General features: G+C 39.9%; 1 protein-coding gene and 1 long non-coding RNA gene across 2 annotated transcripts in view; both read left to right on the top strand.

The window, feature by feature from the left end:
* Nucleotides 1–20,323, top strand: part of LOC310632053 — a 423,537-nt gene that overhangs the window by 45,414 nt on the left and 357,800 nt on the right. The gene's annotated exons all lie outside the window — the stretch shown is intronic.
* RSAD2 (radical S-adenosyl methionine domain containing 2) lies at nt 405–16,602 on the top strand. Its single transcript, XM_083348371.1, has 6 exons — nt 405–722; nt 6,530–6,691; nt 8,804–9,033; nt 11,394–11,543; nt 13,605–13,637; nt 15,404–16,602. Exons 1-6 carry the CDS (start codon nt 437–439, stop codon nt 15,566–15,568), a joined length of 1,026 nt encoding a protein of 341 aa, XP_083204497.1. The 5' UTR covers nt 405–436; the 3' UTR covers nt 15,569–16,602.

Below are 20,323 nucleotides of genomic sequence, written 5' to 3'. Positions count from 1 at the left end.
GGAACTTGAAGATGCGTGGACTTCAACTCCCAGAATTCCCCAGCCAGCATAGCTGGCTGGGGAATTCTGGGAGTTGAAGTCCACGCATCTTCAAGTTCCTAAGGTTGGGAAACGCTGTTCTATACAATGCCACTTCCCTCACTGGTCCCATTCTCCTTCCCCCCCCCCTCTCCCCCTTCCCAAAATCTCCTCTCGGAGCGCCGCCTGGCAGCACCCGGCCGCTTCCCTCCCCCCCCCCCCCGCCCGCCCCCATAAAAGGCGTCGCGAGTCTGGGCACCTTGAACGGCACCGAGCGGTTTCTCCGTAAAGGAAACCGAAACTTTGGGCCGGCCGAGCGCCGATCACATGCGCGCCGTTATCTGCCCCGTTCAAAAGCCGCCGCTCCCGGCTCGAGCGCCGCCAATTCGCGGCTGAGGCGAAGGCGAGAGAAGGCGCCATGCGCTTGCCTCCCCGCCAGCTCCTCCGTCTCCTGCTCCAGGCTCTGGCGGCTCTTTGCAGCCGGCTGGCCCTCCTCTGCCTTTGGGGGCCGCTCCGCCGCAGAGTCTCCCCGAGCGCAGCCCCGGAGCCGGGCGCCGCTCGGCCGCCGGTGCCGCTCAGCGTCAACTATCACTTCACCCGCCAGTGCAATTATAAGTGCGGCTTCTGCTTCCACACCGCCAAGACCTCTTTCGTCCTGCCACTGCAGGAGGCTAAGCGGGGGCTCCGGTTGCTCAAAGAGGCGGGTAAGTGACCTCTTCCCTGCCGGCTCCGGGAAGCTACGGAGGGGCTGGGGTTGAACCAGTGGCGGATGGGTTCCCGCTCTTTTCGGCGGGGATGGAGCTGATCTGTCTGTCTATCGCAGCGTTTTCCAACCTTAGGAACTTGAAGATGCGTGGACTTCAACTCCCAGAATTCCCCAGCCAGCTATGCTGGCTGGGGAATTCTGGGAGTTGAAGTCCACGCATCTTCAAGTTCCTAAGGTTGGAAAACGCTGGTCTATCGGGAGGGCGCCGGGGTGGCTCTGTCTTTGCTTGACGCTCCTGTGGTAAAATATTGCTAGGGGAAAATATGAAAGTTTAAGATGCAATTTTTATTTTCCTGGCTTCTTCTTCTTTTTTTTTTTTTTTACTTGGCAAGGATGTTAATGCTGCCTTTGGAATATTTGTTTTGTTGTGTTTTTTTGTTTTGTTTGCCTTTTATTATTTTCGTAAATAACTCAAGGTGAGGAACGTATCCAACACACCTTTTTTTTTCCCCACACTCCTATTTTCCTCACAACAAGCCTGTGAGGTAAGTTGTGTAAGTCAGGGCTTTTCAACCTTTTCACAGATTGTACCACTTTTAGGACATGACAATAGTTGAGTACCACCAAGTGCTTAGTAAGGTGTCAAAAACGTGATGACTAAAAAAAAAAAAAGGAGAGGGATTTTGGACTTTACTGATTAGGATCATTTGTTGTTATAGAAATGGCTAGTTTATAATATTATGGAAAAGTACAAGCTGAGGTTCAGTGTTAATGCTTCCTTCTACTGCAACAGAGGAAGTCAGAAATCAATGCTTTTTCTTTTTCCCTTCTCCCTTCACTTTTCCCTTTTTCTCTCACCCTTCACTTGCAAAAGCCCCCCTCTCTCTCAGCCTTTGTTCGCAAAAGCCTCTCGCTTACTCTCACTCACTCACACTTTGCTCCCAAAAGCCCCTCGCTCACTCACCGCTTTGCTAACAAAACCTCTTCTCTCCTCTCCTCTCCTCTCCTCTTCTCTCCTCTCCTCTCCTCTCCTCTCCTCTCCTCTTTCTCCATGAGTTTTTTCTCTCTCCCTCTCCCACCAAAACTTGGTCCTTTTATAGCTTCTCCTCTCTCTCTGCCCTACTCCTCCTTTTCTTTTCTCTTCCAGAAACTCCAACCAGCAGGCAGCTGCGTGCGCATGTCCTGGGGCTTCTGCCAAGCCCTGCAGCTCCACCTGATCTCCTTCAGACCTATGCAGTGCCACTTTAGCTCGTTCCCTACCCTCTACATTTAGCTAGGGGTCGTGTACCACCTGCCAGGTGCTAAAGTGCCACTGGTGGTACGTGTCCCACTGGTTGAAAAGCCCTGGTGTAAGTCACTGAGAAAAGAGGGACTGGTCCAAAGTCACCCAGCCGGCTTTCATGCCTAAGGTGAGACTGGAACTCACAATCTCCTGGTTATTAATTATTAATCAATTGATTAATAATGAGGCCAGTTAGCCGCAATTCAGCTTTTAAAACCCTAGGTAGTGCTGACAATGTAAGCCATGTAAAATAAATGCTGAAATGCACACAGTTTACAGTCCTGGCCCACGCCTCTGATGATGGATGCATTTGCAAGATTTCCTTGAGAATGTTGTTGTTAGTTGTGACCCCATGGACAACGTTCCTCCTGGCCTTCCTGTCTTCTACCACAGGGCTTTTCAACCAGTGGTATGGGTACCACCTGTAGTACATTGGCACCTAGCAGGTGGTATGCGACCATCCTAGAAAAGTGGTAGTGGGGGAGGAGAATGAGCTGAACCAGTGGTAGCACCGCATAAGCCTGAGCAAGAGATGGCTGGAGCTGCAGGGCTGTCAGGGCTCAGCGGAAGTGCCAGGATCAGCGCCGAGCTCCACCTGGAGCTCAGCGCTGATCCTGGCACTTCCGCTGAGCCCAGAAGAAGCGCCAATCAGCTGGAATGTTGCAGCATCTCCAGGGTCTTGTGATTTACATTCAGATGCTTGGCAATTGATTCATATTTATGATGGTCACAGTGTCGCAGGGTCATGTGAAGTGACCAAAACCTGCTGCAACCACCCAGCAGAGAGGGAGGGGGATAAAAACTAAACACCCCACCCGACCACCCCGCTGCCAATCCTCAACAGAAATGCTCACAACAATGAAAACCTCAAACAGGAGGAAGAGCACCACTGGGCAGACAGGCAGGTGTCTTGCTCCCTTGGTGGGCACTTTTTATAGTGCCATTGTAACTTTGAACAGTTACTAAGCGAACAGTTGTAACTTGAAAACTACCTGTACTTTTTCCTTTTTTTTGGTCATCAAGTTTTTGACACCTTGCTTAGGTGACTGGTGGTACTCAGATGTTGCCATATCCTAAAAGTGGTACAATAGGTGAAAAGTTGAAAAGCCCTGTTCTACCATCTTCTGGAGTCCATTTAGGCTCACGCCTACTGCTTCTGTGACTCCATCCAGCCACCTTATTCTCTGTCGTCCTATTCTTCTATTGCCCTCCATCTTTCTCAGCATTAGGCTCTTCTCCAGTGAGTCCTTCCTTCTCATTAGGTGGCCAAAGTATTTGAGTTTCAACTTCAGGATCTGGTCTTCTAAAGAGCAGTCAGGGTTGATCTCTTCTAGGACTGACCGGTTTGATTGCCTTGCAGTCCAAGGGACTCACAGGAGTCTTCTCCAGCACCATAGTTCAAAGGCCTCAATTCTTTGGCGCTCAGCCTTTCTTATGGTCCAACTTTCACAGCCATACATTGCAACTGGGAAGACCATAGCCTTGACTATACGCACTTTTGTTGACAGGGTGATGTCTCTGCTTTTTAGTGTGCTGTCTAGATTTGCCATGGCTTTCCTCCCCAGGAGCGAGCGTCTTTTAATTTCTTGGCTGCAGTCCCCATCTGCAGTGATCTTGGAGCCCAGGAAAATAAAATCTGTCACTACCTCCATTTCTTCCCCATCTATTTGCCAGGAATTGAGAGGGCCGGATGCCAAGAGGACTATATGTGGGGACCAGTGCAGAGAGTCCAGTGAAATATTTACTTCACTGGATCGGTTTATGAAAGGATAGTGACACATTTTACAGCAAAGCACAAGAGATTTTTGTTTGCACTGTATTTGTTAAACGTCAAAGTTTCACCAGATCTTTTGTTGCTTTCCTTGTATTAAATGAGGCTGGACTGTGGTATGACTGCTTCTGCATTTCAAAGAATTCTTAGGAGGAGTAAGCAACTCTGAAATTGAAAACCTTGCTGAACTATTGGACATCCAGACTTGATTTACTGTACTTAATACTACAGAATTCTGTTAGTCCACAACTTAGCTGATCTTGGTTGATGTGCAAAATAAATAAATAAAAACCCTAAGGATTGTCTTATAATTGGCAGGAGATCACCAGGTTATTTTGAAGCTGTAGGCTTCCGTGGGAAGTCAGAAAGATCCCGGAAAAAAGCAGCGGCAAACACAGTCCACCCTATTGCAGCAGGTGGTTGTTTTTGGGCAAAATTAGAACCAGGAGTATTAAGTATGTTTGCTGCCCTGAACTGATAAAAATATGCGAAAGGCAGGATAAAAAATGTTTGCTGCCCTGAACTGATAAAAATATGTGAAAGGCAGGATAAAAATATAGTAGCAATAATAAAAGTTTTACAGTCCAAACTCATTAGGGAAAATGCCATCAAGGCAATTACCATAACACCTGGGCAAATTTCAGTAGTTAGATACACAGCTGGAATTGTGGACTGGACTCAAGCAGAACTAAAAACCCTAAATAGGAAGACAAATAATGACAATGAGTCATGCCCTTCATCCACGCAGCAGTGTTAACAGACTCTACTTAACCAAGGAAAATAGGTCAGTGTGGAAGGTTGCAAGCACACCAGACAGGGGAAGGAAAAAAAGGCATTAGAAGGAGATCTGGAGGACAATGAAGAAGATACCCTGAAGGTTTATTAAGTATTAGACTAGAGAGATCAAACTGGCCTACATGAAAGATCAAATGGAGAATAGAAAAGACACATGAAGATTAGAAAATAGACATGACAAGACAAAGACATGGCCAACACATAAAAATGTAGCAAGCAAAGCAGATAAGAACAAGTATAGCAATGGTTCAGAGCAGGAAAATTGAAGAAAGAGACCGAGGAGCTAATTCTGGCTGTACAAGGTCAAGCCTTAAGAACAAATGCATGCAAAACTGAAATTGAGAAGACAGCAATGAAGACAGGAAATGCCGCCAATGCAAGAAAGCTAAAGAAACAGCAGACTACCTAGTTGAGTTGTTCCAAGAGGATTGCACAGACTGACTACAAGCAACAGTAGGACAAAGTAGTAACAATGGTGTATTGGAAGATCTGCAAGAAATACCATTGTCTGCAAGCAAGAACTGGTGGGGCCACAGAATAGACATAATAGAAACTGAAAAGGCTAAAATGCTCTGGGACTTTAGAATTCAAACATACAAGCACATAGATTTTTGATACAAAAATCAAAAGTCTGGATAGTGGCATTGCAGTACCTGGAGACAGCAGAATAGAAGAGAAAGACCTGGAGAAATATCACAAAATACAAAGAACTGCAAATATAAATAGAAACAACTGCAAAAGAATGCAAAGGTAGCACCAATAGTAATAGACACCTTAGGTACAATCCCCCAAAAACTAGAGCACCACTTGAACACCGTCAACATTGACAAAATCACCATCAGTCAATTGCAAAAGGCAGCTTTACTTTGAACAGCTTACATCCTGCAGTTGTACGATGAACACCATCAAACAACATCTGCCTATTCCCATGTCCTGCGGAAGGGCTCGACAGATGGACAAAAATGCCAAACCAATGTAAGCATTGGGTTGACTGCAACAAACCATAATAATTTCCTCTCAATTGTAATCAAAAAGAGTACATGAGAATGTTCCTATGAGAACCAATTTGATGTAGTGGTTAAGGCACCAGGGTAGAAACTGGGAGAACATGAGTTGTAATCTCCACATGGGCACAAAACTAGCTGAGTGACCTGGGCAAGTTGCTCCCTCTCAGCTTTGGAAAGGAGGCAATGTCAAACCACTTCTGGAAAACTATACCAAGAAAACTGCAGGGACTAGTCCAGGCAGTTGCTAAAAGTCAACAATGACGTGAAGGCACCAAAAAAGAAAAAGAAAAAAGCCCGTTCACCATTTTGGCTTTCATGCATCCATAAAGTCATGAGGAATTGACTCAAGGAAGTCTTTCCTTTTACAGTGTTCACCATAATTGTACTCAAAATCAAGCTGCACAGAATTCAATGGCTACTTTTGCATATACTTTGCATTTTTGATCCTTTGGAATTTTTAACAGCTATGATCTACTGAATTTTGTGTTTAGGACAACAAGGGATATGTGAAATAAGCTCAGTAATGGGACACACACTTGGTGTGCCAGTGGCTTCACCTCTAATGTCTGGGATATTTTGGCTGGGTTGAGAAAATGCCTCATTTAAACTCTACATTAGTGATTCTCAACCTGTGATCCGTGGACCACAATGTTGTGTGTGTGTGTGTGTGTGTCAAGGCTTGAAGAAATGTTATCATTTAAATCTTAAGTCTTGGGGGGTGGTCCGTGGCCACAAAAGGTATTTAAAGAGGGTCTGTGGTGAAGAAAACAGCATATTAATGATACTGAGTTATGTAAACCATGCAATTTGACATTCTATGTTCACGTGTAGGAGAAAAATACTTTAGAAAACCTACTGAATTATTATTATTATTATTTCTAATTGTTTTTGCAGTAGGTGTACTGTTTGAATGTTCCTATCACTTTCTTGTTCTCTCTGGCACATTCCAGGTATGGAGAAAATAAACTTTTCGGGTGGTGAACCGTTTCTGCATGAGCGAGGCGAGTTTGTTGGGAAGCTGGTCCAATTTTGCAAGGAGGAGCTAAAGTTGCCAAGTGTTAGCATTGTGACCAATGGCAGTATGATTAAGGAGAGATGGTTCAAATATTATGGTAAGAGAAATTATAACCATCTGTTCTAGCACTGTATAATATGTTTATTGTGCTGGTTAACTGGGGAAAAGAATAAAAGGATTGTAACTTTCCAAAAGAGAACAGTCCTGTCTGTCCAAAACCTCATAAAATAGTAAGAAACAAACTTTTTTATTCGCCCATTCCCTTGTTGTCATGTATGGTAGCAGAGTATGTTATGTAAAAGGGCAGGCATCAGTGGCCTTGGCAAAAATTAGGTTCCCAACCAGGGGTGCTCGCACCTCCTGGGGGTGTGAAATGATATTCCAAGGGGTGTGAAAACTTGGCTTTTCAAAATTATAGTGTATATGCATAATTTGTTGCCGTTATTTTGAACTTTTGTAAGGTGCGAGAATATATCAGAAGCGTTCTAGGGGTGCGGGATATAGAAAAGGTTGGGAATCACTGATCTAAAGAATTAATGAAAATGTTAAAAAACAACAACAACCACTTAAGGATATTCCCAAATCAACCCAATTTAATGAGCAAAGAGATTTCTCTGACTGTCTGATGTGGGTCATCATAAAGAAATGATGAAACAACTGAATGGAATATCCTAATTAGGAGCACAACTCGCTAGCGGGCATTGTGAACTGGCACATTGCACTCCCTGGGTTGAACTTGGCAGCATATAAAAAAATCTTTCTGGTTGGGGAGATAACATTATCCCACTAGTTCTTGGAAATTTGTCCTCCTCTAGAAAATAAAGGTCCTAAAACATTTGGTTTTCATCTCTTTTCATTCTTCGCTTCAAACTGCTTAATGTAACAGCACTTAATATAAATGTTATCATTAGCAATATTGGGGAACAATAATAGCTCAGAGATGGAGTAGGTGTTTCGCATTTAAGAGGACCCAGGTTAGGTCAGCCAAAAACAGCATCCTGTTTTTTTGTCCTGAGGTTTCAAAATTTGGAGAACTGCTTTCAGTTATTACAATCAATATTGTACTGAGCTTAATAGACCAATTGCATGACTTGGAATTGCTAGTGAAATTTCTAAAAGTTTGTTTGTTTGTTTATTAATTACTCACTACTTTCACAATGACGCTGACCACCAGGAAGCACCACATGGCCAATTTCATTCTGTTTAGAAATTGGCAGACATTAGTAGCCAGAAATTATTATGTGGGGTTCAAATCCTCTACTAAGACCTGAACTGAACTGAACACTTTAGATGATTATATTTAAGGCATTAGATTTTAGGACCTGTTCATGTCCTGGTGTTCATCACTTGCATGGAGAGGGTATATATAGATGCTCTCAAAATGGTATACTCCCCTCCAGTGTGGTGGTGGTAAAATCAGTGGTGGGATTCAGCCAGTTTGTACCACTTTAGCAGAACTGGTAGCTAATCTTTTGTTGCCCAGGCCCAGAATGGACATCCGGAAGCAGCATCTGCACAGAGAACTGGTTGTTCTTATATTTGAATCCCACCACTGGGTAAAATCATTAAAAATTACATACATAGAGGCATAGCATAATCTCACATCTCTATCTCTGTTCTGAGAATTTTTAGCTTATATCATTCTGAGACCTTCACTAGGTTTGCACAAGGTTTGCACCGGATATTCAGCCATGAATTAGGATTTCTAGTGACTGCTGGATTCACATTACAGACTGAACCTAATACAACAAATGTTTTACAATTTCTTCCCTTTGGTATTTTAACTGGTTACTTTTGTCATTTGATGATTTTTGGGTTTACCATCAGCTTGTATATTTTACCTTCCATCTTAAAAATCTTTATGTGCTTCATTTTGGTTTCCATATTCTAAAGAGGGTTTGGTTTACTGACATATAAATAACAAAATATTAAGTCACTTGTTTATAACAGGGTAATTTCAAATAAATAATGTTAGTGTTTCTGGTTCCCTTGACAACTGAAGTGGTAAACAGGAAGTAAAGAAGAAGAAGAGTTTTAATTTTTATGTTATGTTCAATTGTAATTTTCAGTAAGCCAGCAGTTTAAGCATGGCATAATAAATTATGATTATGTTTATAATCAAGGTAATGGTTTTTCACGTAGAACTTGATAAATTTAGAGGACAATTGGCTGATGGTGTTAAATTGCTAGTGAACTCTTTCTGCTTTAGGAGACTTTCTAGATATACTTGCTGTATCTTGTGATAGCTTCGATGAAGAAGTCAATGTTTTAATTGGCCGTGGGCAAGGGAAGAAAAATCATGTCAAAAATCTGGAAAAACTGAAGATATGGTGCCAAAAATACAGTGTTGCTTTCAAAATAAATTCCGTGATCAATCGTTTCAATGTGGAAGAAGACATGAATGAGAAGATCAAAGCTCTAAATCCTGTCCGCTGGAAGGTAAGAGTTGGGAGATGGACAGCATAACTTTCAGTATTATAAAGTGTGAAATATTAGCTATAACAGGCAGGGCCCCTAAAATATATTTTTTTAAAAAAAATAAATAAATAACTCACATTCCTGCCCATGTGTGGCTGGCATGGATCTGGTCCATTTTTTGTCACTAACCTATCCATTATTTTTCTGACTATTTGGAAAAGTTAACTTTAGCCCCTTAAAGGGATCTGGACTTGATGCAAAGAAATAAAATTTAAATGAAAGGATTTGGAATCCAGTGTTTCTTCAAAAGAACTTTGTTCCATTGCTACAACATAGGTCAATATAAACCATTATCAAAACTATAGTGATGGTGTTGATCTATGATACCTTGGCCTCTGCAGTTTAAAGAGTCACAAGTAAGAAATGTTTAACTATTTTGCATTTAAGGGTTATTTGCCTCTGACATTTTGGCAATGGATCTTTAAAAGTCCCCATTCATTTTGTATATACCACAATGTCTTCAACATCCATTAGATGGCAGTAAGTTAGTTGGATATACAGATCTGCGTCTTTTGAAAACCATTTTTTTAATCCTTTGTTGAACACATATGGGTGTATTTACTTGTTCCAAATATAATCTAACTTATTCGTATCCCCTAAACTCTGCTGAAGATGTTACCTAGCCTGGTAACATTCGGAAACCAACCCACAAGCTCAGAGAACGAACCTTCACCCTCACTTATTCATATACCTTTTTCTTTTCTGATCTGTATTGTCACCAGAATGGAATTCTACCTGAAACTCAAAATTTAAAATGTTTTGCACACCTGCACTTCCTAATATAAATCTCTGATTTGAACATGGTCATCTCAGAGGGGTCTGTAACAGCTTACCACCTTACAAATCATCATGGCTGGCTGGGAAATTGTGGAAGTTAAAGTCTACACATTTTAGAGTTGCCAAGGTTGAGAAACACTGCTCTAACACATAATCCTTGGTTAGACTTCATAGTTTTCACCAGTCTTTTTTAATAATTGTGTTGTGTAGCCAGTTCTTGCAGGCATTGAGCGAGACAGAAGGTTCAAAACAGCAACAGGCTTCATTGAAGGTCAAACATAATTGAAGCAACAAGGGAGTTTTTATCTAAGAGCCGGTGTAGTGGCTCTGCCACTGTGGCCTTGTTGGGGGGGAATGAATGATAGAAATTCAGGAGGCCCAAGAAGGCTTGAAGCTCTCCCTTGAACCTAGGGCTTGGTGCCTTTCAGCTTTGACTCTGCAGGATGGATGTCCTCGGAATCGATTCTAAACCCAAGGAATTTGGTGGACAGAACCCCAATCTTACATTTGTCTCTCCTTAATCTAAGCTCCGCAGTGTGGAACCACTGAAGGACGGCTCTAAGCCACTCAGCCAGAACTTCTGTGGACTCCCCAGTGATGAGTACATCATCGAAGTAGGGGCAGATCCCTGGGATGCCCTTGAGCGTGTGCTCCAAGATTTCCTGAAAAATCCCTGGGGCTACACTTACCCTGAATTGAAGGCGCTTTACCTTGAAGGCCCCCCTGTGCGTAACAATCATTTGTGCAGCTGCCATGGCCTCGTCCACCAGCAGCTGTTGGTAGGCTTGTGCTAAATCTAATTTAGCAAACATGCGGCCTCCTTGCAACGACGCCAGAATATGGCTGACGACTGGGACGCGGTACTCATGCTGCTGTAGTGCCCGATTAATGATACACTTGTAGTCAGCACATATGCATACCTCTCCATTGGCCTTGAGTGGCGTTGCAATGGGGGTCTCCCACTCCCCACTATCTACAGGCTGCAAAACCCCTGACTAACAAGCTTGTCCAGCTCTGCATCAATTTTATGCTTTAATGCAAACGGCACACGGCGGGGCTTAACCTGAACTGGCGCGACCTGGGGTTTAAGTTTAAAAGCTATCGGAGGGCCCTTGTACTCTCCCAAGCTTGGGCTGAAAACATCTGCAAATTCCTTGCAGACAGAAGACAAATCTGTTGTTTGAGTCCAGTGAATGCCGGTGACCTGGATGCCCAATGCATCAAACCAATCAAGCCCTATGAGGCTTGTTTGTTAGCCATCTACCACAGTAACATCTAACAGGCCTGAAAACCCCTTGAACTTCACAGCAAGTGTGAATCAGCAAAACCCAAAATCAAAGTTTTATTTTCTTCCATCTCAAGCACAAAATCCAGAAGCTGAAGTTTTTGCAAGTTATTGTAATAAAAATACATGTATATGCTGCCCGACATCCAGTTTACAGAATTAAAAGCTCTCGTTAAATTTTCTTTCTAGCATTATTCTGTTGCGCAGTAATTGTGACCAGCAAGACTTGTCTCTTAATCATAGACTTGATGCTTTCTAGATATTTCAGTGTTTGCTCATTGAAGGAGAAAATACAGGGGAAGAATCAATGAGAGAAGCTGAAAGATTCATCATCAGCGACGAAGATTTTGAAAGATTTGTGCACCGTCATAAAGATCTCCCATGCTTAGTCCCTGAATCTAATCAAAAGGTAATCATGCTGAATGTTGATACATTTTGAAAGCAATATATTTTAGGTTGGCATTAGAGGTCCTGATTCTGATTGCTAACAGCAAAATGCATTTATCCAGGTTCTTTTTTATTTTTGCTATAAGAAAGTTTTTTAGTGGGGATTTGTTAGAATACTTGCAGTTTATGCCCCTTCGCATTTTCAGTCCGTATTGTTGGAATCCAGATGCCCAGTGTTATACCAAGGGAATTGATGTGCATTTTTTATTAATAACTCTTGCAAGCAATTTTTCATCAGAAATTAACAGACACGACTTAATCATTTCTTAAGCACTGGGCCACTATAATAATTAGACATATAAAGCTCCATTATTACTGTATTGTGATATAGTGATAATATTCTAATCAGAATAGTCTGAATAATGGCATTAATGAGGCAAATTTAGGTTTGGCAAAAACACAAATTAGTGTTGAGTTCAACGGAATTTAACTTTTCTAGGATCTCAGTTTGTTTCATTTTAGACTTATTAAAGGAATGAAAATAACTCTTTTTCCATCCTTTGATCCCCCCCCCCAAATTTGGATCATATTTTTAAAAATGATTTGTTCTTTTATAACTCAGTAGATTAAATGGAAGAAGCAGTATTAGGTATGTTTGCTGCCTTGAGTTATTTATAATACAGATAATTTCCGATTTAGACATTTAATGACTGTTTGAAGTTATGATGAACCCCCCCCCCCCAAAGTACTTTCAACCTTGATTCAGAGTTTTGATGACTGTTCCCCCCACCCTCAGCTCACAGCCAAAGGCCCTCATTTATGGCCATGTTCTACAGTCAGGTGACTGCAGTTTATGATATTTTTTTGCCAGAAACCAGCGTTTACTTCCAATTTCCAGGAAAAAAGCCTGTTATAGCCAATGAGTTCCCTTAATGACTGCAATGATCCACTTAACAACTGATGCACACAAAAAATCCCCATAAAATCACTTCAGTCATGGTATAACCCACTTCATTACAACCTTAATTTTGGGCTCAATTTCAGTCATAACTTGAGGACATATAAAAGCCCAATTAAAAATGTAAAAAAGTATGGATCTCTTGGTGGAGCAGTGGGCTAATGCCTCCTTAAGTAACACCAGCTGCCTGCAATTAGTGCAGGTTCGAGTCCCACCAGGCTCAAGGTTGACTCATCCTTCCATCCTTCTGAGGTAGGTAAAATGAGGACCCAGATTGTTGGGGGCAATAAGCTGACTTTGTAATAATGCCGCTTGGGGCGGGGGGGGGGGCAAAAGCCCTAATAAGCAGGCATATACATAGAATGAAGGCTATTGCTAAGCACATTGATTTGTGCTTTTTAGATTGTAAGCCGCCCTGAGTCTTCGGAGAAGGGTGGGATATAAATGGGATTAAAAAAAACAAACAGTAATTTGCTGCAACTGTTAAGATCTTGCCTTCCAATAGCATTGCTGTATTGTGTGGTCACTAACAAATGTATGAAAAGCCCCTTGCCTTTTCTATAAGTTCTACAGGCTACTCTCAAACTAATAAATTGTTTTATGAATTCCAAATAAACGTTACTGTTTAATATTGGAAACTTAAAGAATCCAGTGGTTGTGACAATAATGATTCCCTATAAAAGTAGTCCTCATTTAGTGACTGCACTTTTGGATTGGCCACTCACATCAGATTTCCATGAAAGACTCTTTCTCTTTACTAATTTAATTCTCTATGCAAAGGTAACTTTTAATTTGCGCACTACATTAAGGACTATGTTTGCCCTATTTTAAAACAGCTCAAAAAAAAGCTATCTGAAGTACATAAATGAAATACTTTGTTTTTTTTAATTTATTCATTAGACTTTTATCCCACCTTTATTACTTTAGAAATAATGCAAAATGGCAAACACATCCTACACACTTTTCTTCTCCTATTTTCTCCACAACAATAACCCTGTGAGGTAGGCTCGGCTAGGAGAGAGTTGACTGGCCCAAAATCAGGCAGCTGGCTTTTATGTCTCACTCTTTAATAGAAAGTTATACATTATGGTAAATTAAAGTTGTTGCTTCCCTGTCTTTTCACAGATGAGAGATTCCTACTTAATTCTGGATGAATATGTAAGTCATTTTGTTTGTTATTTTATTTGCTCTCTATTTTGAAAATATTTTTTCCTGTTTCTGAAGTCAGAGCTTTATTTTTGTCCTTGCCATAGGGAGATCGCAACTTATACTTCTTGGAAGTAAAACCTCCTGAAATCAGCGCATATTGGAGTTTAGTATTAACCAGAGCTAATAAAATATTAGTCTTCAGATATAACTCTCCCTTATACTGTGAAAACTTAATTTGTATTAACCAGAGCTAATAAAATATTAAGTCTTCAGGTATAAGTCTCCCTTATACTGTGAAAACTTGATTTGTATTAACCAGAACTAATAAAATATTAAGTCTTCAGGTATAACTCTCCCTTATACTGTGAAAACTTGATTTGGTGAGCTGTAGAGCCACAGATTTTGAATACAACAGATGGAAATTTCCATTGTGTTTACATCATTTTATATCATTTGGGCAAGGTCATAAATGGGATGCAATAATGTCATTTACAACATCACTTGTATGATATTGTTGCTGTGAATAGCGTATTCTTTCAATAAAGGATAAAATGTGTAGCTTAGGGTTGAAATGTGGGGTTCTTGGTGCTCTATGAGCTTGGTTGTTTTCATGAAGACATTTCATTACCCAAACTAGACTAGCACTGTTGATGTTACCTAGTTTGGTAATGCAATATCTGCAATAAAACAAGCAAGCTCAGAGAGCGCCAAAGACTCCTCAATATATTCTTTAATTTAAAATAGATTCATCGACTAGTCGACTCTTTTCCTATCTCCCCTTCCCAAGTCCATTAAATAACTAAAAAACCCTGTATATGTTTATTCAATAGTAACTCCATTGCATTCAGCGCAACCCACTGCATTGGAATAAAAGTGCATTTACAAAAATAGAGCAGTGCACATAAGTGCAGTACAACTGTACATTGTATGCACGTACTTAAAACTCAAGTACTTTGAGATGTTGAGATAAATAAGCTAAAAGAAAAGGAAAAGAGGGAAATATTCAGACAATCAGTACACTATTGAGATACTACATATAGAAGCATCTCTTTGAGTCCCTTGAAGCCCATCTTTAGTTAACAGCAACTGCTAGGTTGAAGCAAATTTTGAAGTTCGAATAAATCAATTTCTTTCTGCAGCTCAGGAGTATACATTGATTCAGCCTCACTCCCCTGCTTTGGTGGGAGAGTATACCTCCGGTTGTAACTCTTCTTTTAATCATTTCTGCAGTTTGTCTTGAGATCAAGTTTGTTTGTGCTGTCAACATCTTGATTGAGATATTAGTTTTTGCCACGACCAATTGATTGATACCTACAAACATATGTATTTTGGCCTGGGAAACTACAGACTCCTTTAAATGAAGGTTTCTGGAAAGACTTTTCAGACAGTTTGGTCTATGTTGCTGTTTTTGTTGTTTCATTTCTATTCCTCAACAAACAACTGTTCATTCAGTGACCATATTTATTTTATTTTATTTTATTAAATAAAATAAAATAAAATAAATTTATATTTATATGAAATTACGATGGCACCAAATGAAGGGAGTTATGATCGGAAGACTGTGAAATCTTTACACATGAGTTAAAAACAAATACACTGTGTTATTTGGTATCATTCAGAGCCATAAATATTAACAACATTCACATGTATATAATTACTTGAAGTCATTTGCAGGATTGGAATTAGGCACTAACTTAAAACCATATAGTTTGGTAGAAAAGCTGTACACAGATGTTAATTCTCTTCTGTAATTTTTTTCTTTGTGTTTTTCTCAGATGCGTTTCCTCAGCTGTGTAAATGGCCGGAAAGAGCCATCTCGGTCAATCCTGGACGTAGGGGTTAAACATGCTATACAATTCAGTGGCTTTGATGAAAATATGTTTTTCAAGCGAGGAGGCAAATATGTCTGGAGCAAAACAGATATGGCACTGCAATGGTGATCTGAACTGTTCTAATTTTACTCTCTTCTTCAGAGAAAGATGTTCAATTTTTTTTTAGAAAGAAACTGTCCTGCATTCTAGCTACTATAGGTGCATGGTGTTAGGGCAGTCTTACTTTATCCAAAAAAAGGTGATGTTTTGTTCACAAACAATGAATTGTACCAGCACAGAACACATTGGCTTTAGAAAGACACTTGTCCTGTAGTCAAATATGGGAATACTGGGAAACAATCCAGTCGGCAAGACGTTTGCTGCTGCCATGTTGTAGGATAGCAGAGATGAATGCTAAAATATTTAATTCCAGTTGGACGCTTCTATATAAAAAGAAAAAAAGAGATTGTAATTGTTCTTTTCAACACATGAATGCATGGATACTAATGTACATATGTAAGGTCAGGATCATTAAACTATGATTTTGGAACAAATTATTAGCAAACAGAAGGTACAGCAGGACTCCGAGTTGCCATGGTTATCACAAGTGCATTACTGGAAAAAAAAATTCAATAAAATTTTCAAGCTGAGTTAGCCATTTTCAGGTGACCCAAAGCTGCCTTTAATATTTCTTGGAGAAGCATAAGGGTAGGAAGATAAAATGGAGGCAACTTGAGTAGGGCTACCCAGGGTCAGTATAATTTGCATTTTTCTAAGCTACTTTTGTTTGTGGGTGTGGAATGTGAGTTTTGTTTGCAATACTGCAGAAAGCCAATTTTAGACTTTTTATGTGTTTCTTACCTCAAGAGTATGTAAAAGTGTAGCACTGTCTTCTGCAACTTCGTTTCTGGATTCTGAAAGTGAAATGAGAAGGTTCAAAGGGCTGCTAATTTCCACTTCTATCGTTTTAGAAAATTCTACATTTACTTATGACTTATGATGGCCAATACATAAAAGAAGATATGTTTTATTTTGTCATGTGGGTTTATGGTTCATATTGTTTTTATTGTTTTATATCATATATATATATTTTCTATTTTCAAATTGTTTTTAATTGTGAGCTGGATAGCTATATAAACTCAATAAACATGATTTTAAAAATATATCATTTTGAGTAATTTTTCCTACAAATTCATTCATTCAAACTGATTCATTCATCCGATCTATGCTCATAGAATTATTTTTTTTTGCCAGATGCTAGAATTCAACTGATTAGTTCATTGGAAAAAAGTTCATTTCTAACACAGATTTAAATACTGCCTCTTTTTGCTTATCCCCATACTGCTACTTTTGTGGAGGTATTTCTGTTGCTGTGCAGAATGCTACTTTGGCTATGTATACAAGGGGATGGTGTCTTTCATACCTGCGCCTAATGTCTTCTTTGGATCTATTTGAGGGTCCCCACCTTCCAGAGTTGATTTGGCCACCACCAGTGAAAGAAGGCAATCCTTTCTCATTCCAGCTGCTGTGCGTTAGCATTAAATACATCCACCACCACAAAAGAGAGAGAGAAAGTAATTTTCTATCATTTACTTGGCAATCTTGGAGAATTACATGGGGCTGGACTGATTAGAACTTGGATGGGAGATGAGCAGGAAAGCCCAGAACTTCAGTCTAGACAGAAAAGTCAATAAAATTCCTAGTAAAAGGCAGTCCTGGCAATGGTCAATGAGTTCCATTTTTTGCAGCTATACAAATGTCACCAAAAATCCAACTTGACCGAAGGGAACAGTCATATTTTTATCCTTTGCATTCTGCAATGGATTTTACATTATTTTCAAAGTTAGCACAAGGAGATAGTAAAATTTGAAAATTCCAGTTTACCCTATTCCTTCAATTATAGTAATTGCAACATTTGTTTACCAGTAATAATACTATACATGCCAATAACATTTACTGGTAAGCTACATCCCTGTTGAACAAAAATAGTTCAATCTTTTAAAGGAATTTATAATGTAATATTTTTGTGTGTGCCTTGTGAATTGGTGTTGACTCCTGGCAACTGCCTGGACTACTACAGTTTTCTTGGCAAGATTTCCAAAAATAGTTTGCCAGTGCTGGCGGAAGAGTGGCCCAACGTCACCCAGCCAGCTTTCATGCCTAAGTGAGACTTAGAACTCACAATCTCCTGGTTTCTAGCCTGATACTTTAACCACTACATCAAATTGGCTTTCTTATATATTATTTGGTCAAGTTAAATGCTTGATCTCTATTTGGAAGGGAAAAAAAGACATTGATTTATATTGTTATAAATGTGCTCTCACAGGGGAAGAGGAGTCCCCATTTCAGAATATGCCCTGACTGATGCTTAAAATATTTGGAATCATACTATTATTAGATTTTTTTATCCCCCTTTCCTTTATATATAACTAAAGGCAGCAAACATACCTAATTCTCCTTCCATCTATTGTTCCCATAACCTATGATATGAGGTGGATTGGACTGGGAGAGTGACTGGCCCAAATCCCTCAGCTGACTTTCTTGCCTAAGGCAGGACTAGAACTCACAGTCTCCTGTTTTCTAGGCCAGCACCTTAACCACAACCACATATTGGTTTATGTTCTAGGCCAGCACCTTAACCACGACCCCTTTGGTTTATGGTTACGGGTAAGGCTGAAAACCGTTCACTCCATGTCTATATCTAATAACTGGTTTCTGCATTAACAAATCTTTTGCCTATTAAGAGTTCAGATCTTAACCCTTCTCTTCCCTACCCCCCCCCCCGCTAAATTGTTTTGGAGGATCAGATTGGACAACGCATTGTTCTTCTGACTGACAAATATATAGAAAACTGTTAAAAGATAAGCAGACTGTATAATTCTTACTGCTGTTCAGAAATTGATTGGATTCCCAAATATCCCACTGCACACAAACACACACGTGTATTTTTTTTTTCTGGGGAATTCTGGAAGTCCACACAGCTTAAAGTTGCTGAGGTTGAAAAGCACAGTTGTAACTTACGCACATTTTGTGATTAAAATTATAAAATCCAGAGGGGGAAAAAAGGTAGCTGAGTTTCACATTCTGATTTGTATAGTTAGAACTATTTGCATTGAAATGTAAATTAAAAAGATTTCTCATACTCTCCCTAACAGTGAAAAGGCTATTTATTAGCTGCTATCCAGCTAATGCTGGACAAAATGTCACAGACTGTCCAGACCTGCAGATTAATGTAATTGTAATAAACACAAATATATGAATTATGTCCTTAATTACTGCTTTAAGGTTTTTTTTGGGGGGGGAAGGAAGTAGTTCAACAATGTTCAGTATTAATTGATTGAATAATAATTGAAATGTTCAAACCTAACTGTGGGCGCGCCAGACCTATGGAACCGCTTGCCGGTTGAGCTCCGGACGGCCCCCGACCTTCGCTCCTTCCGGCGCGATCTAAAAACGTATCTATTTGAGCAATCTGACCTGGTCTGATGGGTTAGGGTTGGGGTTTTAAATACGTCTTAATTATTGTTTTAACCTTGGGCATTTATTTAATCGCTTTTAACTTTTGTATCCTGTTTTGTATTTATTGCCCTGTACACCGCCCTGAGTCCTTCGGGAGAAGGGCGGTATAAAAATATAATAAATAAATAAATAAAATAAACTTGACTGTGATCCTTTTAATTGCTGGTAATTTTATTTACTCTTAAATAGCATGATAATGTTTGAAATAGAGTGTTTAAGCTGTTTTTGATAAGCATGTACAGCTGCCAGGCACAAATTTAGACCAAAGCCACAGTTTCTATATAAAGATTTGTACTGTACACCACTGAGGAAAAAATAACTGAAAAGCATTGTAAGTTGCAGTTCTCTTAATCTCTATTTTTATTGCACTAACCATAATCACATTCAACTCCAGGGGGACAAAAATGCACCCAGCATTCTTCCATTTCATCTAGGTAGATTTCTTGTATAACTGCACCCCCACCCCCAAACATGTAAAATACCACAGAAGCAATTATGGAGCTTCATTCCAGAGCAGTTTAGTAAAAATTGGCCTTCTTCAGATACAATGTTGCTTAAATAAAGCCTGAAAGTCCACACCCAAACCACATTGCCTTCAGGACTTAAAACCTCAGAGCAATCAGTACACATGAATGCAAGCATTCTGATTAAAACTTTTTGTTACGTTTCTCCATAAGATAAAAAAATATGGAAGAAACGAACATTAGAAAAAGAGGGAAAGGAAAAGTGCAAAGAGAGAAAGAAAAGTAATGACCTTGACTTTCTCCAGTGCAATAGATTACAACAATAATAACAACACCCACCTTTTGCTTTACGTTTCACAACATTTCAAGGCATTTCTAATACGACAAAATCATTTTAAACATCAAAACCTACAGCCGTGTGAAAAAGTAAGTACACCTTCTTTGAGTTCTGTGGTTTTACATATCACAACGTAGTAAAAATCATCCGGTCCTTAGCAGTTCTTAAAAGTAGGTAAATACAACCTCAGATGAACAACAACACATGACATATTACGCCGTGTCATCATTTATTTTACAAAAAGAAAGCTGAAATGGAGAAGCCATGTGTGAAAAACATAGTACCTCCTTACTGCTTCCACAGGTAGGAAGAGGCCTTTCATCAACTGATCATCAGCAAGTGTGACTATCTCTATAAAAGTCAAAGTTTTAGGCATTTGCTGGTCTCCAGCATTGAAGTGTGTATTAACACAATGCCAAAGAGTAAAGACATCAACAATAATCTTAGAGAAGCGATTGTTGGTGCCTGGGAAGGGTTATAAGGCCATTTCCAAACAATTTAGAGTCCACCATTCTACAGTGAGGAAGATTATTCACAAGTGGGAAACATTCATCACAGTTGCCA

Source organism: Vipera ursinii (genome assembly GCF_947247035.1).
Source record: "Vipera ursinii genome assembly, chromosome: 1".
In the NCBI taxonomy this organism is placed as follows: domain Eukaryota; kingdom Metazoa; phylum Chordata; class Lepidosauria; order Squamata; family Viperidae; genus Vipera; species Vipera ursinii.
Note: the sequence above shows the minus strand (reverse complement) of the source record. Positions and strands in the feature narration are given on the sequence as shown.

What these genes read in the sequence shown, in the direction of transcription:
- RSAD2 (XM_083348371.1), top strand. Translation starts at nt 437, where the DNA reads ATGCGCTTGCCTCCCCGCCAGCTCCTCCGTCTCCTGCTCCAGGCTCTG. An exon ending in TAAATCCTGTCCGCTGGAAG is followed by an intron (nt 9,034 to 11,393) that starts GTAAGAGTTGGG and finishes GATGCTTTCTAG; the next exon opens with ATATTTCAGTGTTTGCTCAT. An exon ending in ACTTAATTCTGGATGAATAT is followed by an intron (nt 13,638 to 15,403) that starts GTAAGTCATTTT and finishes TGTTTTTCTCAG; the next exon opens with ATGCGTTTCCTCAGCTGTGT.